General features: G+C 45.6%; 1 protein-coding gene across 1 annotated transcript in view; it reads right to left on the bottom strand.

Annotated features, from left to right (window-relative positions):
- Positions 1-552: 552 nt before the first annotated feature.
- Positions 553-21,641, bottom strand: part of LOC125431387 (mitotic spindle assembly checkpoint protein MAD1-like) — a 30,041-nt gene continuing 8,952 nt past the window's right edge. Inside the window, exons 4-10 of the mRNA XM_048494149.1 lie at positions 17,898-18,077; positions 16,233-16,357; positions 15,540-15,621; positions 11,138-11,268; positions 10,760-10,874; positions 7,269-7,330; positions 553-679 (exon numbers count right to left, since the gene is read on the bottom strand). Of these exons, the coding sequence (XP_048350106.1) occupies positions 553-679; positions 7,269-7,330; positions 10,760-10,874; positions 11,138-11,268; positions 15,540-15,621; positions 16,233-16,357; positions 17,898-18,077 (822 nt within the window). The remainder of the gene's footprint in view (positions 680-7,268; positions 7,331-10,759; positions 10,875-11,137; positions 11,269-15,539; positions 15,622-16,232; positions 16,358-17,897; positions 18,078-21,641) is intronic.

Here is a 21,641-nt window from a genome sequence, read left to right as displayed (position 1 = left end):
CCCCCCCCCACCCCCCCCCCCCCCCACCCCCCCCCCCCCCCACCCCCCCCCCCCCCCACCCCCCCCCCCCCCCACCCCCCCCCCCCCCCACCCCCCCCCCCCCCCACCCCCCCCCCCCCCCACCCCCCCCCCCCCCCACCCCCCCCCCCCCCCACCCCCCCCCCCCCCCACCCCCCCCCCCCCCCACCCCCCCCCCCCCCCACCCCCCCCCCCCCCCACCCCCCCCCCCCCCCACCCCCCCCCCCCCCCACCCCAATCATAGAGTTGGAAGAGACCCCAAGGGCCATCAAGTCCAACCCCCTGCAATGCAGGAAGACACATAATAACATTAGTGATAACATAAAACCATTTTCACAGCGCCCCTTTTTCCACCGAACCACTAAGCATGCTAGTTTGCTAAGCAGCTTTTTTCCGCCTGCAAAACAAAATGGAACCTTGGTCGTTTTTGGATTGGGGCCAAGATGCAACCAGACGTATCTGGAGGGGGCAGCGTATCCAGGGGCGTCTAGGCTGCAATGCAAAAATGTCATCAGACACAGTTCCGAAATGTGTTCACCCCACGAGAACACCCATGGGTTCCACTCTTCTCCACTCTCCGAGCGGCTGCCAACCGCATCGAAACCACGGGCGGGCTAAGCTGAGGGCGAGGGAGCCCCCGGCTCCGCTTCTTATTCTCAAGCTGAACAAACGCAAATGGAAACGGGGCTGTAATTCCAGCACCAGCGGCTGAGATATTTATCTTCCAAGATCGTAAAAGGGGACCATAACGATACCGGAGAACGCGTGCCGTTGTATCGGCAGCAACTTTGCTTTATAAAAACGGCCATTCGTAAAAACAGGCACACAAAAATAACTATGTCACTTCGGCTTTTCTTCTTCCGCAGCCACCCTTGAGAGAAAAGAGATTCTTATCCGAGTGAGTCACAGAATAGATGACCCCTCCCCCTGGCATCAGACTTCCAACTCACAAAAAAAGATAACCACCTTAGTACAAGAAAAGGATGCGATGAACTCCTTTGTAGATAAGGTACCCAACTCAGCGAGAGTGGACTCGAAATCTGGAGAACCGGGTTCGATTACCCACTCCTCCGCAGGAGTGGCAGACTCTTATCTGGTGAACCGGATTTGTTTTCCTGCTCCTACATTCTTGCTGGGTGACCCTAGGCTAGTCACAGTTCGTTCAATGCTTTCTCAGCCCCACCTACCTCACAAGGGGTCCATTGTGGGGAGAGGAAGGGAAAGGACTTTGTAAGCCACCTTGAGTCTCCTTATGGAAGAGAAAGAACGAGTATACATTAAACTCTTTTTCTTCTTCAAAGCACTACACCACACGGGCTCTAAGAAACCATGTTTAGCTCCAGGCAACAGGTGAGAGGGTCAGGATTCTGCCCCAATGGCCAGCAGGCTGTGCTAAGAAAGGACACAGGCCCCTTCCACCAGAGGCGTAGCTAGGGAAAATGGAGCCTGGTGCAAAATCTGAGTTTTGCTGCCCCATGTTGGTTTGTGTTTTTTGTATTTTTAGTGTTTTTTCAGTTTTAAGCCTGCAAGGGGCGCAGTTTTTAGGCTAGCAGCACCAAACTTTCAGGATATCTGTATGAGACTATCCTGATGATACCAGCCAGGTTTGGTGACGTTTGGTTCAGGGGGTCCAAAGTTACGGGCTCTCAAAGGCGTAGCCTCCATCTCCTATTAGTTCCCATTAGAAACAATGGGGGATGGGGTACCCCCTTTGGGAGTCCATAACTTTGGCCCCCTTGAACCAAGCCTCACCTAACTTGGGTGGTACCATCAGGAGAGCCCCCTGAAAATTCCCTGAAATGTTGGTGATGCTAGCCTAAAAACTGCACCCCCTGCAGGCCAAAAACTGGAAAACAATAAAAAATACAAAAAACCCTGAAATTTTTGCTGCCCCTCAGGCAGCAATGCGCCCGGTGCAACGCGCACTCCCCAGCCCTCTAGTAGCTACACCTCTGCCTTCCGCACATGCAGAATAATGCACTTTCAATCCATCGTTTGCAAGTGGATTTTGCTATTGAGCACAGTAAAATCCAGCTGCAAAGTGCATTGGAAGTGGATTGAAAGCACATTATTCTGCATGTGCGGAAGGGGACAGAGTCTCACGTAGCTAAGTGGGAGTCTTCCGCCTGGCAGGCCGCAGCCTTGGCACGCCGAATAATCTTTTCTTCTGTGGAAAGCAGGTTTACTAGGCAAGAGCTAGCAACTACAGATATAAACATCACAAGGGCATCTAGAGAGCCTTTTTTCTTTTTAAAGCTAGTGCGCTCGTCACTGGCCAAAGCCCACTCAAAAAGGGAACAACCATTTTCCTGCCAGGTACCTGTAGATAGCTGCCTTGCCTCTTGGCTGTTTATCAGAAGGGCAGGTTACAATCTCTCACCTGCCCCCCACATGTTTATAATCCTCCCGGGCTTGAAAGAAATGTAATCTACCGCCAAGCGGCCTGACAGACTGAAAGCAAATCGGCTTCTCAAACCAGCCAGAGGAACTGTGCCATCTGGTGGTTATCAACTTGAAAAACCCAAGACTGCAAATAGACCCTTTAGGCCCCTTCCACACATGCAAAATAATTCACTTCCAATCCACTTTCAACACACTTTGCAGCTAGATTTTACTGTGCGGAATAGCAACATCCACTTGCAAACAACTGTGAAAGTGGATTGAAAGTGGATTGAAAGTGGCATAGGAGGTTAAGAGCTCGTGTATCTAATCTGGAGGAACCGGGTTTGATTCCCAGCTCTGCTGCCTGAGCTGTGGAGGCTTATCTGGGGAATTCAGGTTAGCCTGTGCACTCCCACACACGCCAGCTGGGTGACCTTGGGCTAGTCACAGTTCTTCGGAGCTCTCTCAGCCCCACCTACCTCACAGGGTGTTTGTTGTGAGGGGGGAAGGGCAAGGAGATTGTAAGCCCCTTTGAGTCTCCTGCAGGAGAGAAAGGGGGGATATGAATCCAAACTCTTCTTCTTCATTATTCTGCACGCGCGGAAGGGGCCTTAAAGACCAATTAGATTTCAGGGGCGTAAGCAACCATTGCCAATTCTTCACTTTTGTACCTGGTGAAGGGAGGTTTGACTCTCGAAAACTTATAACGTGGAAATCCAAAGATTCCAGCCCAGGAGACCCTGAAAGTTCCACAAGATTTTTCACCTACAAATGGCCAAATTAACAAATTATGTCAACAAGACGGTCAAAAGAAGAGTTTGAAAAATGGGAACCGTGTTTTTTCTTTGAGGCTGAATCGATTACATAAGAAGAAGAATAACAGTTAGATGATTTATGATTAAGACATAAGTACCTGATTATTAGATGCTTATTGCTGTTTTGGAACCAAAGGTGGGAAGAGAATGGATTTTAAAACCATACAATGTTCTCTCAAAACGATAGTAGTGTTATAATTTTAAGATCCAATGTGTTTGAATATACAGTGGAACCTCGGTTTTCATTGCCTTCGGTTTTCATCAGTTTCGGTTTTCATCTATTTTTTCAAAAATAGAAAAATTGAAAAATTGAAAAATTTGTCTCGGTTTTCATTGATTTGCAGTAAGGTGCAGGGGTTTGTGGAGAAAAATCAACTGACAAAGTTGTTATATAGTCGTGGTCTGCAACTCGTTCAATGACAATGTCTTGCCCCATTTCAGACAAATCTTAAAGAGGCGTCAGAAACATACCTCTTTGGACAGCTTTCTGGTATGACATTGATCCACTGGCTCTGAAGCTGGTCCTAGTGTTATTGTTTGTGACTGTTTTCAGCATTAAACACTATGTTTAGTCATCAAAAAATGTGGTTTTGGTATGTTTTTTGGGGTGCCTAGAACAGATTAATTGGATTTACATTGATTCCTATGGAAAAGTTTGCCTCGGTTTTCATCGGTTTCCGTTTTCATCGATTCTTTTCGGACGGATTACCAACGAAAACCGAGGTTCCACTGTATATAGATATGGGTAGCTGTATTTCTTTTCTCTTTCTGTAGATTTTTTGTTTGTGAATTAAATCTGAGAAGAGTTTTCGGCTACAGAGCTACAAGACTGTTCGACCTTTTGTTAATTTCTAAAGTGCCACTAGACTAGAATTTAGCTTTCTTAGTGCAGGCTAGCCACTGAAATTATCTTCCTGGAAACTGAGTTGGCCTCTGAGGTGACACCGGCCACAAATCTTGCTCCATTTCTGCAGTGCAAAACTTGAAACTATTTTAACCAGAGTAGCTGTATTCCTGCCTCAAAACTATACATGCAACTTATGCCAACAGGCTGAAAAGCTCAACAATTCTTCCTATCCGGCACCACTGGACAGCCGTTTTTTTCTGGACAGCCGTTCCGTTTTTCCCTTCCTGGGAGTGAAGCAATATCCGCAGCAGTGCGAAAACAACGGACGCCGGTTGTAGGGGTGAGCCCCGCGAACCCAGCAGAGCCTCAGAGAGAGCGCGGGAATGCCCGTGCCATCTGTGCCCTTCTGGGCGCACACGCTCACCTGTCACAAGACCCCTCCATGAGTCACAGGTCATGAGATGCCTGACTCACTGTCACAAGATGTCCCGGACAAAGGGACAAAGGGGTGCATACCCCCAGGTATGGATTAGGCCTGGACAGGAACGTTTCCTCTCTCACGTACGCAGCCCCATGAGTCATGTACTGTACAATATTCTCCCGCTCTCCCGCCTCCCGACCCGCCTCTTGGCAAACCCTAATAAAAGGTGCCAGGGACCAGACTACGGCAGAGTTGCCAGATCCACGGATCACGCTTCCTGCCACTGGCTTCTCTCCACCGGATGATATCGCTGCGTCTCGCCTCTTCCTTGCGACCCTCGCGGGCCGACTTCAGTCGGTACCGATAATTCCAATTTTAAACGAAGTGATTATTTGCCTACGTAGGAAAAAAATGTCTCTCTTGGTTCCATTTTTCTCCCGCGGAGAAATTACCTAATTAAACATTAAACAGCCCAAACTGGATAAAAGCTTGTATATTTCGTCGCTTTCGCCTGTTGGAAGGCAAGTTGGAGAGGGGAGGGATCCCAGGAGCCCGACGTGCGGGGCTCCCAAGACAGAACACCATTTTCAGTGAAAGAGCGTCACGGCCACAATGGCTTTTAGAAGCAGAAGGAAGTCGTATCAACAGAACAAGCACGCCACTGCGAGCAATTTGTCAGAAAGTTTAGTCTTCAAGTGCTGGAGAAAAGGCCGGATATAATGAGGCAATAGATCTTAACAGGAAACCCCCGGAGCATTCGCTCCTGTTGCTTGGAAATCTTTGCTCACACACCTCAACAGAACTCTGACTTTAGCACAGCAGTCCTGCAAACCAGATCAGGAGAAGCGTATCACGAGAGTGAGGGCAGGAAGGGCCAAATCTGCACTCGCCTCCCGTGACCCTTTCTTAAAACCCAGGGAAATGCTGATCGATCACTGCTTGGGATCAGGAAGGAATTCTCTTCCAGGCTAAACTGACCAGAAACTCTGGAGGATTTTTAGGAAAGGAATTGAGAATAAAACTGCAAGGATTGTTATGCCCTTACATAAAGCCGTGGTGCGACCACACTTAGAGTACTGTGTTCAGTTCTGGTCGCCACATTTCAAAAAGGATATCGAAGAGATAGAAAAAGTGCAGAGAAGGGCAACGAGGAGGATTGAGGGACTGGAGCACCTTCCTTATGAGGAGAGGCTGCAGCATTTGGGGCTCTTTAGTTTGGAGAGAAGACGTCTGAGTGGGGATATGATTGAAGTCTATAAAATTATGCATGGGGTAGAAAATGTTGACAGAGAGAAATTTTTCTCTCTTTCTCACAATACTAGAACCAGGGGGCATCCATTGAAAATGCTGGGGGGAAGAATTAGGACTAATAAAAGGAAACACTTCTTCACGCAACGTGTGATTGGTGTTTCGAATCTGCTGCCACAGGAGGTGGTGATGGCCACTCACCTGGATAGCTTTAAAAAGGGCTTGGACAGATTTATGGAAGAGAAGTCGATCTATGGCTACCAATCTTGATCCTCTTTGATCTGAGATTGCAAATGCCTTAACAGACCAGGTGCTCGGGAGCAGCAGCAGCAGAAGGCCCTTGCTTTCACCTCCTGCACATGAGCTCCCAAAGGCACCTGGTGGGCCACTGCGAGTAGCAGAGAGCTGGACTAGATGGACTCTGGTCTGATCCAGCTGGCTTGTTCTTATGTTCTTATTTTTCTCCTTCCTCTGAACATAGAGCAGGGGTCACTGGAGGAGTGAATGGGAAGGCAGTTGTGAATTCCCTGAGCTGTGCAGCGGGTGGACTAGACGACCCCTTGAGATCCCTTGCAGCTCGATGTTTCCAAATGCGACACATTTTAGGACTGGACGGTAGTCAAGTTCTAAACAGTAACATGGTTTAGAGTGAGAGGAAAAGGCACCGAACATTCGGGCAAGATCGAAAAATACCATCTGAAGTAATGCCCTGTTGGATCTGACAGAGACTGGAAAATCACCAATGCCTCTCCTTGCAAGTTCTCAAATACACAAAACTCTCAGATATACACATATTGCCCAAGATAAGGGACTCCAACCTTGGCGGCTTTGCAATCATCTTAAGAGTTCTGACCCAGGGGGCGGGCAGAACTGCAAAACAGCTGTCTCAGCGAGGTAGACAAGCACAAATTGGTTGCCATGTGCAGCTAAGCTGGCCGCAGAACACCCAGGTGTGAGATTAGGTATAACTTTGATAGTAAGAGAGAAAAAGAAGGAAGTGTGTGGATTTATACCCCGCTTTTCTCAACCCCAAGGAGTCTCAAACTCCACTCCCCACAGTGGGCACCTTGTGAAATAGGTGGGGCTGAAAGAGTTCTAAGAGAACTGTGACCAGCCTAAGGTCACCCAGCAGGCTTCATGTGTAGGAGCAAGGGAGGCTAGCATGTGTAGGAGCAGGGAAACAAAATCAACTTATGTGAAGAAGCGGAGGAATCCAACCTGGTTCTCCAGATTAGAGTCCACCACTCTCAACCACGCTGACTCTTTCTTTTCCACATTTCGGGCAGAAGCTTTGCTTAACAGGATAGGCCAGGCCAATCAGATCTCTGCAGCCAATAAGAAGCCTTGTTGGGCGAAAGCCCCACCCATGTCCACCCACACTCAGAGGATATGAGGAAATGTGTCAGCACGCACTATGTTGGGTTGCTGGTCTACGAAAACAGAAGGAAGACCCTTCATATGGAGGAGGAAGGGAAATAAAGTGTTCCCCTTGATGATAGTATAATAAAAACCAGATCTCAGAATTTTAAATGCTTACTTGATACTTAACCCGGAGCTCTCCCCGAGCTTCTCCCATGCGTCCAACTTTCCCTGAAGTTTCTGAAAAAAGAAACAAGGCAGGGTTAACGTCGTCCATTCAGTCAATCCAACTTAAGTCACTGAGACATATCCCAAAGGTATTCAATCACACTCGCAATGTCTGTTATCCTGCGTGAGTTGGCCAAGAGTCCATTTTGTGCAGACAGCCGTTGAGCTCACATGGATCTGCCAAATGTTTACGTCACCTGTGCCCAAGCGGCGTTTGCCAGATGATACTACGCATGGAGAGAAACAAGGAATGAAGAAGAAGAAGAAGAAGAAGAAGAGGAGGAGGAGGAGGAGGAGGAGGAGGAAGAGGAGGAGTTTGGATTTATATCCCCCCTTTCTCTCCTGTAGGAGACTCAAAGGGGCTGACAATCTCCTTGCCCTTCCCCCCTCACAACAAACACCCTGTGAGGTAGGTGGGGCTGAGAGAGCTCCGAAGAACTGTGACTAGCCCAAAGTCACCCAGCTGGTGTGTGTGGGAGTGTACAGGCTAATCTGAATTCCCCAGATAAGCCTCCACAGCTCAGACGGCAGAGCTGGGAATCAAACCCGGTTCCTCCAGATTAGATACACGAGCTTTTAACCTCCTACGCCACTGCTGCTCCACGCTTACTCTAGAACGGAAGCCAAAATATCTTTATCGGAGGGACAAAGGATAATTGCTATCTGTTTTTTAATCTTCTCTCCTGTCGGCCCACCACAAAATCTGCCCATAAATCATGGTTTAACCGAGTCGCCTGCAATCCGAGAATCCCGAATCGGCTACGCTTCCCCTGACAAACTTTCATGTTTTATGTCCTTCCAGTCTATGCCGTCAAGTAGACTGGACTGCGTCCATTAACACTCTCAACAGCAGCCCTGCGTCCTAACAACTGCGTCCGTGCCAAGACACAGCGATCAATTCTATTGATCGCACGCTGTATTAAGAGCCATGGACAACAGTAACGGTCAGAGTGTAAAATTCCAGGCGTTTCCCCAAGCATTCACCATACACAATCTACCTCTAGGTGATTTCGGCATCCCAGATGCCGTTATTGGCAGTTAGGGAGCTGGATATGTTCAGTTTGGTGAAGAGAAGGTCAAGAGGTGACATGATAGCCATGTTTAGATATTGGAAGGGATGTCATGTTGGTGAGGGAGCAAGCTTGTCTTCTGCTGCTCCAGAGACTAGGACCAGGAGTCATGGGTTCAAGGTGAAGGAAAAGAGATTCCACCTAAACATCAGGAAAAACTTTTTGATATTAAGGGCCGTTCGACAGTGGAATGCACTGCCTCGGAGGGTGGTGGAGTCTCCTTCTTAGGATGTTTTTAAACAGAGACTGGATGGCCATCTGTCAGGAGTGCTTTGATTACGTGTTCCTGCTTAGCAGGGGGTTGGACTTGATGTCCCTTGGGGTCTCTTCCAATTCTATGATTCCACAATTCTACACGATAAAGATAAAATTAGAGACTCTGACCTCCCCTCATTTAACCATTCATTTGGTTGATTTATACCAAAACGCACACCGACTCATCACTTTTTCACCTCACTAAGTAAATGGTTTGTTTGACACAGGTATTGATATACGGGTATCAATTGTAGTAGCAACGGGACTGACGGTGTTTTCCACATTTTTTTATTGATATCTAGTACACGAGTCCTCATCATTCTTATTACCGGCTCCCCTCATTCAAATCAAAGGGAATTCCACAACTGCAAGAACAGATAGTAGCTGAAGAATTAGGATATTCCCCCTGTGTTCGCAGATAGTGTGAGGCAATTGTTCCATGTGGCTCAGCTCCAGAGGTGGGATGCAGCCTGTTCGCACCTATTCGGTAGAATCGGTTACTGAAATTTTCTCAGTTCGGAGAACCGGTTACTAATGATTAACTCCACTAGGGACAAGGAGGTAATCTCTGTCCCTGGGTACAACAAATCTTGTCAATTGGGGGATGCAAAATCGCCCCCCCCCCGGGGCCCCTGGGGCCCCCCAGCCCCCCATGGCACCCCCCACGTGTGTATGAACTGTACGAAATAATACAATATATAGTAATTCTAATTTTTTTGTTCATTGGTATAAAGGTTGGGAAAGTATTATAGGTAAAGATTTTTCATTTCCTTTTTTTCCCCTTGAAATTTATATTGGAAAGAGAGGAGTTTAAACTACTCTTTTAGATTAAGGATTTTGGATCTCTCCCTCTGTTAGCTTTCTTTCAAGTGGAATAGATAAAGTAGTTATAGGAATCTGAAGGGGAAGCAGACAGTAGGGAGGGAGAGAAATATGGGAAGGAGGGAGGCAATATAGGATGTTTTAGTTGGGGGGATTGAGAGAGATAGACAATTAGATATGTTTGTAATATGTTAACAATTGTAAACAGTTTTTGGTTTCTCTCTTTACTTATGTTATTATTTAAAATCAATCAATATAATTATATAAAGAAGAAATAATATACTACCTTTCGTTATATTGCTTTTTTAATACTTTAAACAGTCATTATTTGAATCTAGAGGCGGGGCGAAGGGGAACTGTACCTGGGGCGCGCGCGCCCTGCATCCTTCCCACAGCCCCGCCCAGGAATGCCCCACCCCGGAATGCCTGGCCACGCCCCCGTCATGCCCTGCCCAGCTCCATTGGCGCTACGCCACTGTTTGAATCCCACTACCATCGGAACCTGTTACTAAAATTTTTGAATCCCACCACTGCTCGGCTCCCACAACAGTCATTTGAGGTTTGGCTCCGCCTCTTGCGGTGGCCATTTTGGAGTGGCATTCACCACCCCTTCTTGGCTCATACAGGCTCAGAAAGGTTGGAGACCCTGCTGTTAAGCGATACATCATGAACTCGATATGAAATTCTTGACAGTAGCCTGGTCCTTGTTTTGGGGCCCTGGCAGGTTTTATCACAATATTATTATTATTATTATTATTATTATTATTATTATTATTATTATTATTATTATTATTATTATTATTATTAGGTTTATATACCGCCCTCCCCTGGAGGGCTCAGGGCGGTGAACAACATATAAAATAGAGCACATATATCAGATTAAAATCCGTTAAATATCAGTTAATACAGGCTCTAATAAATATAAACCCTACCCCATTAAAATGCAGCATTAAAATCAACACAAAAGATGGCACCTACTATCAATTCTCTCAAAAACCCAAAAGGGAGGGGCGGTAGGATCCACCTGATGTTATTAAGCGAGAGGAGAGGGGGCCCATCAGCGGCTAGCCTCCCCAAAGGCCCAGCGGAACAGCTCAGTCTTGCAGGCCCTGCGGAACTCATTAAGATCCCGCAGGGCCCGGACAGCTGGTGGGAGAGCGTTCCACCAGGCCGGGGCCAGAGCTGTAAAGGCTCTGGCCTGGGTGGAGGCCAGCCGTATCATTATGCACATTAAGAGGGGGGAAAATACCACAAATCGGGGAAGGAGAATAAACCCCCTCACGCAAACTCTCACCTCATTCGCTAATTCCAACGCCACTAGATCGGCTTGGACTTTCTCGTAGCGCTCCAGTTTCCACTGGAGCCAGCCCACTTCCTCTTTGAGCAGCCCGTTGTTTTCTTTCATTTCCCTGAGAATGGAAGAGCAACAGCATCCTACATTAAAGGCAGCCCACCGGCCACATTCTCCGCCACCCCGATCTCAAAGCAGTGCCCCACTTCCACATGTAGCCACGGAGGCTTCTACAAGATGCACGCAGGCAGCGGCCCGGCCGAAAAAGAGGGTAAACTACCAGTCCCCAGGGCACAGAACTTTGTGGCATCAATGTGAAAGACAACAGAAGAGACTAAAACAAACGTGCACGCATGCAAACCACAATGATCGACTTCGAACCTGAGATATGTGTTCTCCTCCCTGAGCTGCTGTAGCTCCCGTTCCATTTTGGGGAACCGGGCCAAATCGGCCTTCATGTTCCGGACGACGACCGCATCTTGCTCCTGCAGAGACAACTTGAGCTCCAAGTCCTGTCGAAAGGAAAAGAGAGCGGGCAGATAAATCCGGCAAAGCTGACCTTTACAAGCGCACGCCAAAATAGTTTTGTGGTTCCTGGGTTTATCTAGGTCAGGGGTAGGGAACCTTTAACACTCAAAGAGCCATTTGGACCCGTTTTCCATGGGAAAAGAAAACACTTGGAGCCGCAAATAATTTTTGACATTTAAAATAAAGATAACACTGTATAGATTGGGGTTTTTTTTACCTTTTACTCCGCTCATTCTGAGAAGCGCATGGATGCGTCCGCCCTGCTGCCTGCAGGGCGGGCAAGGATGGGGCCAGCGGCTCGGCTCATGGAGCCACAGTGCAAGAGCAGAAGAGCTGCATGCGGCTCTCGAGCCGCAGGTTCCCTACCCCTGATCTAGGTTGAATTTTCGTTCTGAATTAGTCTACAAACAAAATTTGCAATACCAATAATATATTAAACCAGAGCATATCTCATGAGAGACATTGCCGTACTTTGGGGTCTGTTGCTCCCAGGACTTGCTCACCGCAAATATCTGAGATATCCTCTTCTTATAACATTTTAAACGTCATGTTTCACCACCTGGTACGCTTTTTTTCTACCTGACGAGCTTTTACGTTGGGTTGCTTAAATATTTTTTCATCAAATCAACATACGGCAGATAGAAGAAAGCACTACAACAGGAAAGACTTGGTCTCCAAAATGTTCCTGCATTGGAGGGGGTTGGACTTGATGGCCCTTGGGGTCTCTTCCAACTCTATGATTCTATTTTTTTAAATAATTTTATTGACAATTCAACATAAATCATACATACATTATTTAAATACTTTTAAAATATTACAAATGCCTTTCAATTAAATCATATCTACTTCGTCGTCTTAATCCTGGTTCCTTTTGCATCAACTAACATTACAACATCATCTTATAGAACTTTTATAACATATCTTCCTTACTATTCTGCTAAATTTCTTTTTACATCCTCTGTTTTATATTATTTAAGCAGTATCTTATTCTAACTTCCTAATAACTTCATTCCTAAAATATAAGATTTATACTTTACTTAAGTCTTCTTCTTTCCTAACTTAGTCATATTTCTGTACATAATCCAACACAAATTTAAATTTACATTTATGTTCTTACATGTATTTGTATAAAAAAAAGAAATAAAAATAAATAACCTTTACATATTTAGTCCTTGCCTTATGATTCTATGATTCCATGGATGCAATGTGCCGGACACACTTACCCATTTATTTACAGATTGTAACCAATTTCACCTCCAATGTATTCCGGCTAAACATCATCTTGTTAAAATAAATTCTGTCCGCTTAAAAGGTATCAAGTTGGTCAAACACTTGCTGAGCGACAAATATCACAGAACAGTCGAAATAACAGCAAACGTCTTCGCTGAAGTCATGGAACAAATTGTTCTCAAATATGAAGAAATTGCTCAAACTTCTGTTAACCCTTCTTGTTCGGAGTGAACTTTTGAAATGTCCCTCTTTAATTCTTAATTTATAATTGGGCGTAGCTGTGTTTTATCTTGAGGTTTTTTGGTATGTTAATTAAAAAAAAATTGAGAGCCAGCGTGGTGTAGTGGTGTAGAGTAGGTGGATTCAAATCTGGAGAACTGGGTTTGATTCCCCACTCCTCCATCTGAGTAGCGGAGGATTATCCGGTGAACCAGATGTGTTTCCGCACTCCTACATTTCTGCTGGGTGACCTTGGGCTACTCACAGTTCTCTCAGAACTCTCTCAGCCCCACCTACCTCGCAAGGCCACCTTGAGTCTTCTTAAAGGAGAGAAATGTGGGGTATAAACCCAAACTCTCCTTCTTCTGATATGCCATTAAAGGTTACTTGAGTTAACTTGAGTAGTTCCATATCACACTACACTACACTACACTGATCATGTATTCCTGCAAGGTTGGACTTAATGAACCCTTCCAGCTCTATGACTCTACATCCGATTCACAATTGTTCTCATTTCTACACAAAGTTGAAAACTTGAGACAGAAATAAAAGTGGCTTGGGGGGGGGGCGTTATCCTCAAATTTGCTTCTTGTTGCGATTTCCTTTTGGTCTCATGCCCTGGTGTGTGTGTGTGAAGGGCTGGCACGTCACTCCCAATTCATGGCGACTCCATATAATCCAAAATGTCCTATCATTAATAGCCCTGCTCTGGTCTTGCAAACTTAAGAAGAAGAAGAGTTTGGATTTATACCCCACTGTTAAGGCATTTGCAATCTCAGATCAAGATTGGTAGCCAGAGATCGACTTCTCCACCATCAATCTGTCCAAGCCCTTTTTAAAGCTTTCCAGATTAGTGGCCATCACCACCTCCTGTGGCAGCATATTCCAAACACCAATCATATGTTGCGTGAAGAAGGATATTGACAAGCTGGAACAGGTCCAGAAGAGGGCAACCACACTGGTCAAAGGTCTGGAATCCATGCCCTACGAGGAGAGACTTAGGGAGCTGGGGAAGTTTAGTTTGGTGTGAAGGGAAGGTTAAGAATTGACATGATAGCCATGCTTAGCTATTGGATGGGATGTCTTGTTGGTGAGGGAGCAAGCTTGTTTTCTGCTGCTCCAGAGACCAGAAGTCATGAATTCAAGGTGAAGGAAAAGAGATTCCACCTAAACATCAGGAAAAACATCCTGACAGTCAGGGCTGTTCGACAGTGGAATGAACTACCTCAGAGTGTGGTGGACTCTCCTTCTTTGGAGGTTTTTTAAAGAGAGGCTGGATGGCCCATCTGTCAGGAGTGCTTTGATTGTGTGTTTCTGCATTGGTGCAGGTGGTTGGACTGGATGGCCCTTGGGGTCTGTTCCAACTCTATGATTCTAGGAGGTCCTGTCCACACAAATCTCCTAAAACATTTGAAAAACATGACTTGAAAAATTCACGGCCAACATTACATGTCTTTCCCTTTTTAGAAGTTAGTTGATGAGTCAATCTTTCTGGGCTTCACAGCTTCATGCTGTGATTCTCCAAACCTTGTATAAACGATCTCCCAAAGACTACCGCCCCCCACCCCCCAAAAATAAAAAAACTCAAAAGAAATGCTCAAAAAATAGGCAAGGGGAACAGAGAATTAGCTCAGAAAATGGAATCAAAGAGAAAGTTCAGAAAAAGGAGAGAGGTGTGGGAAGCCTCTTAAAGTGATCGCACAGCAACGAAGCCGTTTTGAAAACATTTCAAGCCTAAAGATTCATTTTCAAAGGGGATTCCCTGAAAATGTCTTGAGGCTGGAAATAAAATGTGGGGGGGAAAGAATGCAGAATTCCACGGAGGAAACGTTTTATTCCCTGCCTCAAAATGTTTCTCTCCTGTAAGGAGACTCAAGGTGGCTTACAAGCTCCTTTCCCTTCCACTCCCCACAACAGACACCTTGTGAGGCAGGTGGATCTGAGAGAGTTTTGAAGAACTGTGACTAGTCCAGGGTCTGTTAAATCTCAGCCCTGCCTCCTGCAGCAGCTATTTGGTGATTTTACCGACCAGTGTGGGTATACAGCGTAGTAACCAGAGGTGGGATCCAGCAGGTTCTCATAGGTTCCCGAGAGTAGGTTACTTTCAACTCATTCTGTGTGTGCCGCAGAGGGGTTGCCACTAATTGCAGATTTTGCCACGCGATTTTTGCCTTTAGTTACGCCTCTCTCCAGCAGTAGCGCAGCAGAACTTGAAGCAGCTCCTAACAGGAGGTTCAGCGGCATGGCAGCCTGCTTCCGCGGCATTCATTATCCTCACGCTTCACCCGGATCGGGCGCACAGCGGCTGTGTCCTTGCCACAGCCCCCCCCCCGGAATGCCCTCTCCCACCCCTCGAATGCCCGCCGCCACTGCCGTCAGTCCCCATCACCCGCTTTAGCTCCACTGGCTGGCACGCCACAGTTTGAATCCCACCATCATGGGAACCTGTTACTAAAATTTTTGGATCCCACTACCTATATATTACAGTGTAGTAACCTATATATAGGTTCTGTTTATGGAATACAGTTTTGTTGCTTTACTATTTTACTATTTACTATTTGGCTAGATGCCTATTTACTATTTACTATTTGGCTAGATGCCTATACATTTTGATATTGCCACTCAGTTTAATAGAGTGTGAACACATTCTTGGTGCCCTCTAATATTCACACTCTTCCTAGCTTCTTATTCGTTTGATTATACTGACCACCCTGGGCTGAAATTCCAAAGGGTCCCACAAGCTCAAAAATTCACGGACCTCGTGCTGTCTAGCAACCAATAAGAGGAGTGCAGCTTGAAATCTCACCTGAATCCTCTGCTCCTTGCCAGCCATCTGGTTTAGCTTGGCTTGCAGGGCCTGGATTTGCTGGCAGGCCTCTTTCCACTGCCTGTGTCACAAAGACATAAAATACCCACTTAGTGAAATGAACAATGCTGAAAAGGCACAAGGAAAGGCACCTTTCTCAGGAGCATTTAGGAATTAGTAGATGGCACGTGACCATCTGAATATTTAGTGCGTTGGATTCGGCGGGAATTGGTTGAATTAATGCTGGGGTTGTCCTGGCCAAAGGTGACTTTCTTTCACAAGAGCCTCTATCTCTACTAGCCCAAGGTCACCCAGCTGGCATGTGCTGGAGTGCACAGGCTAATCTAGTTCCCCAGATAAGCCTCCACAGCTCAAGCGGCAGAGCGTGGAATCAAACCCGGTTCTCCAGATTAGAGTGAGATTAGAGTGCACCTGCTCTTAACCACTACGCCACTGCTGCTCCTGAGGTGAATTTTGCATCTAGAAGGAAAGGGGGAGGCTCTAATTATCATTCATTTTGAGGGCAGTTTTCTTTTCTTGGTTTTATCAAATTTTCAACACTGCACATCCAGATCACAGCAACCCTTTGAACAAGGGGAGGAAAAAAACCCCGAAAAGCTGTTGGAAAGTTTTGCTGAGCGGGACTAGCTGCTGAGGCCTTGATTTCCCGGCAGTTGATAATCCTCGACTCACTTGCGTTGCGCCTCCAGCTGTTCTGACATCTCTTTCTTCTCCAACTCCTGGCTGCTGATCTGCATGTCCTTGTTAATTAAGCCCCACTGCAATTCGGACACCTTAGCTTTCAAGGCCGTAGATTTCTGAAAAAGAGAAAGAAGGAAGGATAGTCTTCCGGGCTGAACATTGAAACCGACGAGCTGCTGCGGTCAAGAGCAAGGAAACGACTCATACGTAAATCAGGCCCATTAAAAAATGTACTTTGAAACAAAGGTTAAAAACCGCCCTTTCTTATCTGTCGCCACCCGTTGAGTGAGGAACTTCAAGCGGGCGAAAGCAAACGGCGGCTTTCAAAGATGGAAACAAAGCGCCTGTCGGGAGGGCACAAATGGATCCAACGACGGATCATGAATATTTTCTCCAGCAATGGAAACTGAGGCTGAATAGAATTCAATGAGAAATGGGGCCTTTACTTTTTATATCAATCTGATCCGACCATGTCAAAACATGAAAAAAAGGAATACGGCAATTTTCATAGCTACAACGGTTGTTTGGCTACAGTTCCATATTCCAACCATATCAATATTCCAAGCCCTCCTGAAATGTCTCACGAGTTCTGAAACATTAAATATTACTGGATGTAGAAGAAGAAGAAGAAGAGTTTGGATTTATATCCCCCCTTTCTCTCCTGTAGGAGACTCACGGGGCTGGATAATCTCCTTTGCCTCTTCCCCTCACAACAAACAATTCCTGTGATGATGTAGAACAGGGCTGAGAGGAAGCTCCTAGAAGCTGGTGACTTCAGCCTCCAAGGTCACCCAGCTGGCGTGTGGGAGTGCACAGGCTAATCTGAATTCCCCCCCAGATAAGCCTTCCACAGCTCAGGGCGGCAGAGCTGGGAATCAAACCCGGTTCCTCCAGATTAGATACACAAGCTCTTAACCTCCTACGCCACTGCTGATCCATGTACGTGGATGTTGCCGATGAAAACATCCACCGACTCATACGGCTTTTCCCACAGTATTAAATTCTACGTTACCTCAACTGTCCCGATGGTCTCCAGTCACAACTTGGGTTCCAGCTTCCTTTCCCGTCAGCCTAACCACTCTCGTCTGCCTCCCCACCCAAACCCCATTCGACTATCAGAGTAGGATCTTGGAGACCCCAATTCAAATCCACGTTCTGTCATGAACACTCGCTGGGTGACCTCGGGCTAGTCACACTCTGTGACCCTAATCAACCTCACAGGGTGGTGTAGTGGTTAAGAGCAGGTGCACTCTAATCTGGAGAACCAGGTTCGATTCCCCACTCTACCATGAACTGTGGAGGCTTATCTGGGGAACCAGATTAGCTTGTGCACTCCAACACACGCCAGCTGGGTGACCTTGGGCTTGTCACGGTTCTTCTGGGCTCTCCCAGTTCCACCCACCTCAAAGAGTGTTTGTGGTGGGGGGGGAAGGGAAAGGAGATTGCAAGCCCCTTTGAGTCTCCTTACAGGAGAGAAAGGGGAGGGGGATGTAAATTCAAACTTTTGGGTGGGGGGGAGGATAAAATGGAGGAGAGGAGAGGTAAGCCACTAGGAAGAAAGGCCAGGGCATAAATGAAGCAACAAATTAAAATCTAAGAAAAATAGACCACAGACAGCTATTGGCCCTAAAGTCTGCTTCAGGAGGTTATGCTCACCTCATCCGCTTCCGTGAGCTGGTTTTCCTTCTCTTGGAGTTTTTTGTTCAGAGCCTCCACACCCTTTTGGCAGGCCTTATTGACGTTGATTTGTTCTTTAAGCTTATTCTCCATCTCTGTCTCCTTTTCCTGATACTGCTTGATTTGCTTCAGGAGGTCTTGGTTACGGTCCACCTCCCGCTAGAAAAAGGGGAGAAATTTTTAAAAACCCTGACAACCATACAACACTGTTAAGACAGTGACTAATCAGCTCCATACAAACACAGGATGACTATAGACAATAAACAATCGAAGGGAACAAAGGCCAGGCTGCTTCTATTCAGATGCCCTCACCTATTGACCTTGCGATCTTCATTGTTACTCACATGCTAATGGGTGGATCTCACTCAACACATGTAAATCTAGCTTGCTAATTGCACCCTTTACTAACAATTGGCATATACGATAAAAGGGCTCAGTCCAAAGTGCTGGCATTGTGGGGATAAAAATGCTATATATCTTCATATGTGGACGGAATGTGAAGAGGTTAAACAAATGTGGAAACATGTCTTGCCTAAGTTTAGTTGAATAAGCTGTACATTATGGATATGACAATCCCCAATAGGGGTCTACATACTGAAAAGAAATTTTTTTCTCTCCTTTTTTAAGTCAATTTCGTGTAAAAAGTTTTAACTGATATATACTGTATGTTTTTTTGTAATGTTGTAAACTTTAATAAACATTTATGAAACTCAAAAAAAAAGAAAGAAACATGTCTTGCCGTATATAGAAAGCTATGTAAAAGTATGATTAAGGATAAATGTAGACGTATTACTTCTAGGAATAACTGATAATAAATAGAACAAAGACTGAGGTCATTGTTTAAATAATGATAAGAGCAGTTCATGCTGTAATAGCGTTGGGATGGAAAGATAAGAAAATATGGACAACACAGAAATGGCTGGAATATGTATGGGAACAAGTACAATTAGAAATATTTGGAATGTCAAGAAACCAGATATGGCAAGAAAAACAAATGGACATGATGATGATTTGGACGGAATTCACAGACTGGTTGATTGAAGTTGGAATTACAGAAGATAGATGGAAAAGAAGAGTTGAAAGAATGAACCTGCTGCTGCACATTTGAAGAAGAGAAGAAAAATATGGAGGGAGGGAGGGGGAGGGAGGGAGGGAAAAAAGGGGGTAAAATGATATTACAGATGTAATAAAAGGTTGTAAAATACATGTAAACATATCAATCCAAAATATCAATAAAAATCCTTTTAAAAAATTGCACCCTTTACTTGTTAACAGACAGTGGTTCTTTCCCCCACCCTGAACACTCCAACAGGTATATTTACTCCACTTGCTTTCCTAATATCAGATGCTCTGAAGATGCCAGCCACAGATGCAGGCAAAACGAATGCTAGAACACGTCCATACAGCCTGGAAACCACACAGCACCCCAGTGATTCCGGCCGTGAAAGCCTTCGACAAAACAATACAATATCCAGGCTATTTGTAGTCACAGGTATAAACCAGATGCAGTTTGCACTATTTCTTCTGCAGTGCTTTGATTTCTTTCCTTCTGCCCATTAGGGCATTTGTTAGCCCAATGATCAGAAAATAGGAACCAAACAGACCTGAATTACCGAGAAGTACAGTTCTCCCATCCTCATGAAAAAAGGAAGATCAGTCTTCAATGAATGAGGACTCTCGGCACCTACCAAAGGACTGAAAACAAAACCAACCGAGCCTATGAGATTTTGAGTTGTATCAATTGGAGTATAGGGTCAAGATCGAGGGATGTCATTGGACCTTTCTATTCTGCATTGGTTAGACTTCGCCTTGAATACTGTGTACAGTTCTGGACACCGCAATTCAAGAACATAAGAACATAAGAACATAAGAACAAGCCAGCTGGATCAGACCAGAGTCCATCTAGTCCAGCTCTCTGCTACCTCAAGAGTGGCCCAATTTCAGGTGCCTTTTTTAGGAGCTCATACATGTAGGATGTGAACGCAATGGCTCTTACAGGCTGTTGCTCCTTGTTAATTCCTGGATCTGTTAAGGCATTTGGCAATCTCTCAGATCAAAGAGGATCAAGATTGAAGGTAGCCATAAATCGACTTCTCCCTCCATAAAATCTGTCTGGGCCCTCTTTTTAAAGCTATCCAGATTAGTGGCCATCACCACCCACCTCCTGTGGCAAGCATATTCCAAAACACCAATCACACGCGTATGGAAGAAGGATATTGACAAGAAGAACATTGACAAGCTGGAACAGGTCCAGAAGAGGGCAACCACAATGGTAAAAGGTCTGGAATCCACACGCCTCTACGCAGGAGGAGAGACTTAGGGAGCTGGGGATGTTTCTGGTGAAAAGAAGGTTAAGAGGTGACAATGATAGGCCATGCTTAGATATTGGATGGGATGTCTTGTTGGTGAGGGAGCAAGTTTGTTTTCTGCTGCTCCAGAGACCAGAAGTCATGAGTTCAAGGTGCTGGGGTGAAGGGCAGATTCCACTCTAAAACATCAGGAAAAACATCCCTGACAGTCAGGGCTGTTCGACAGTGGAATCTGCTTACCTTTTGAGCGTGAGGTGGGAGTCTCCTTCTTTGGAGGTTTTTTTGAAAGAGAGGCTGGATGGCCATCTGTCCCAGGAAGTGCTTTTGATTGTGTGTCTCTGCATTTGCAGGGTTGGACTTGATGGGTCCCTTTGGAGTCTGTTCCAACTCTATGATTCTATGAGGTCCTGTCCACACAAATTTCCTAAAACATTTGAAAAACATGACTTGAAAAATTCATAGCTAACATTACATGTTTTTCCCTTTTTTAAAAGTTAGTTGATGAGTCAATCTTTCTGGGCTCCACAGCTTCATGCTGTGATTCTCCAAACGTTGTATAAACGATCTCCCAAAAACTACCGCTCCCCACCCAAAAATTTTTTTTAAAAAACTCAAAGAAATGCTCAAAAAACAGGCAAGGGGAACACAGAATTAGCTCAGAAAATGGAATCAAAGAGAAAGTTCAGAAAAAAGGAGAGAGGCATGGGAAACCTCTTAAAGTGATCGCACAGCAACGAAGCCGTTTTGAAAACATTTCAAGCCTAAAGAATCATTTTCAAAGGGGATTCCCTGAAAATGTCTTGAGGCTGGAAATAAAACATGGGGGGGAAGAATGCAGAATTCCACGGAGGAAACGTTTTATTCCCTGCCTCAAAACGTTTTAAAAGGTTTGCATGGGAAAGGGCCAATGTTTTACAAATTGAAATATTGCAATGCATATTTATGTTCCTTCTTAGCTTTCTACCTATGCCCCAGATGTGTTCTGATGCCGATAAAATATTTCAGACTCAGGTCCTTCCATATCCTATAGGACAGTGGTGGCGAACCTTTGGCACTCCAGATGTTATGGACTACAATTCCCATCAGCCCCTGCCAGCATGGCCAATTGGCCATGCTGACAGGGGCTGATGGGAATTGTAGTCCATAACATCTGGAGTACCAAAGGTTCGCCACCACTGTCCTATAGGGTTGATCTTTTTGCATTGGCAGCCTCAAAGATTTGATCTAAGACTATATGGAAGGAAACACCATGATCAAATTTTGAATAAGATATGTCCAATTTTAGTTCAGATACATTGGAAGGGTGAATTGAGGGTCTAAGGATCTATATATTTTATTTCAAGTTGGGAAAACATCTATTGTATTTTATACTGATTTATATGTTTTGATATTGTAATGCTCTATGGCTTCACAA

This window comes from Sphaerodactylus townsendi, linkage group LG04 (genome assembly GCF_021028975.2).
Source record: "Sphaerodactylus townsendi isolate TG3544 linkage group LG04, MPM_Stown_v2.3, whole genome shotgun sequence".
Classification (NCBI taxonomy): Eukaryota; Metazoa; Chordata; class Lepidosauria; order Squamata; family Sphaerodactylidae; genus Sphaerodactylus; species Sphaerodactylus townsendi.
The sequence above is the reverse complement of the archived record's forward strand: the minus strand, read 5'-3'. Positions and strand labels throughout refer to the sequence as shown.